Below are 1064 nucleotides of genomic sequence, written 5' to 3'. Positions count from 1 at the left end.
CACACACACAAAGAGAGGCTTATACAACCATACACACAAAGAGTACAACCACACACACAAAGAGAGGCTTGTACAAATACACACACAAAGAGAGTCTTATACAACCATACACACAATGATAGGCTTATACAACCACACACACAAACAGAGGCTTATACAAGTACACACACATAGAGAGACTTATAAAACCACACACACAAAGAGAGGCTTATACAAACATACATACAATATTATGTGAATTCCAAACAAACGATGACGAATGCATGTGTTAGTTTCCGACCGATGGGTGTGATACATGTTGCGCTAAGCACGGGTGTACTATATAAGAAGAGGTGTCGCGTGGGCTGTATTGGGTGCATGTTCAGAACACCCTCTAGATGCATAGGGTGTTCTCACCGCTCTCTACCAAACATACAAGCGTCTGTAAGTGTCTTTGTTCTGTTGTGAGTGCGTTGTCGGCACATTGCCACACACACACACTCATCGCAGATGCACTTACCGTCACTGTTCAACCCTCTACACTACTCATGGCAACGGGTCATACGCTTACGCGACTCATGGCAAACGTTTATATGACTGGATAACCGCAAACAGCAACAGCCTTCGAACGCTTTTGATCCGTGACTCCCACAGCAATGGTACGATCGACGATCGCTTGTATCGTAGTACTTTCTACGTACACATTCAAACTCATCCGAAAACCACTGTACATACCGTCCGTTGCACAGATCCACATTGAGAGCCTAAAAAAACTGGGCGAGGTTTTCATGACAGACATCTTCTCAGAGGAGACCATCGCCAAACAAGCGCTTCTTATCTCACCCACCACCTGTCTGAGTGCGCACGTGGGCGGCTACCTACCGGTGCACTGTGTGTACAGTCTGATGAATAGCGGGATAATACCGATATCAAATGCCAGTAAGGGCAAGACCCAGCCATACACGTGGTACACTCCCGCCAAAAATGTGTTTCTGCGGACGAACCCCACATCTACACAGAAGAGCAGTCGGCCTCAGGTGTGACGATAGTTTTGTGTGTGTATAAATGCGTAGACCTATTTATAG

At 46.1% G+C, this 1064-nt stretch overlaps 1 protein-coding gene across 1 annotated transcript; it reads left to right on the top strand.

Moving 5' to 3' along the window:
* Positions 1–728: 728 nt before the first annotated feature.
* SARC_17011 (hypothetical protein) lies at positions 729–1022 on the top strand (the record flags this gene model as incomplete). The annotated part of the gene is made up of 1 exon (XM_014288888.1): positions 729–1022. A coding segment is annotated over one exon (294 nt), but the record flags the coding sequence as incomplete, so codon positions are not given.
* Between the last annotated feature and the right edge of the window lie 42 nt (positions 1023–1064).

The sequence above is a fragment of the Sphaeroforma arctica genome (genome assembly GCF_001186125.1).
Source record: "Sphaeroforma arctica JP610 unplaced genomic scaffold supercont1.9519, whole genome shotgun sequence".
Lineage (NCBI taxonomy): Eukaryota > Ichthyosporea > Ichthyophonida > Sphaeroforma > Sphaeroforma arctica.
The sequence above is the reverse complement of the archived record's forward strand: the minus strand, read 5'-3'. Positions and strand labels throughout refer to the sequence as shown.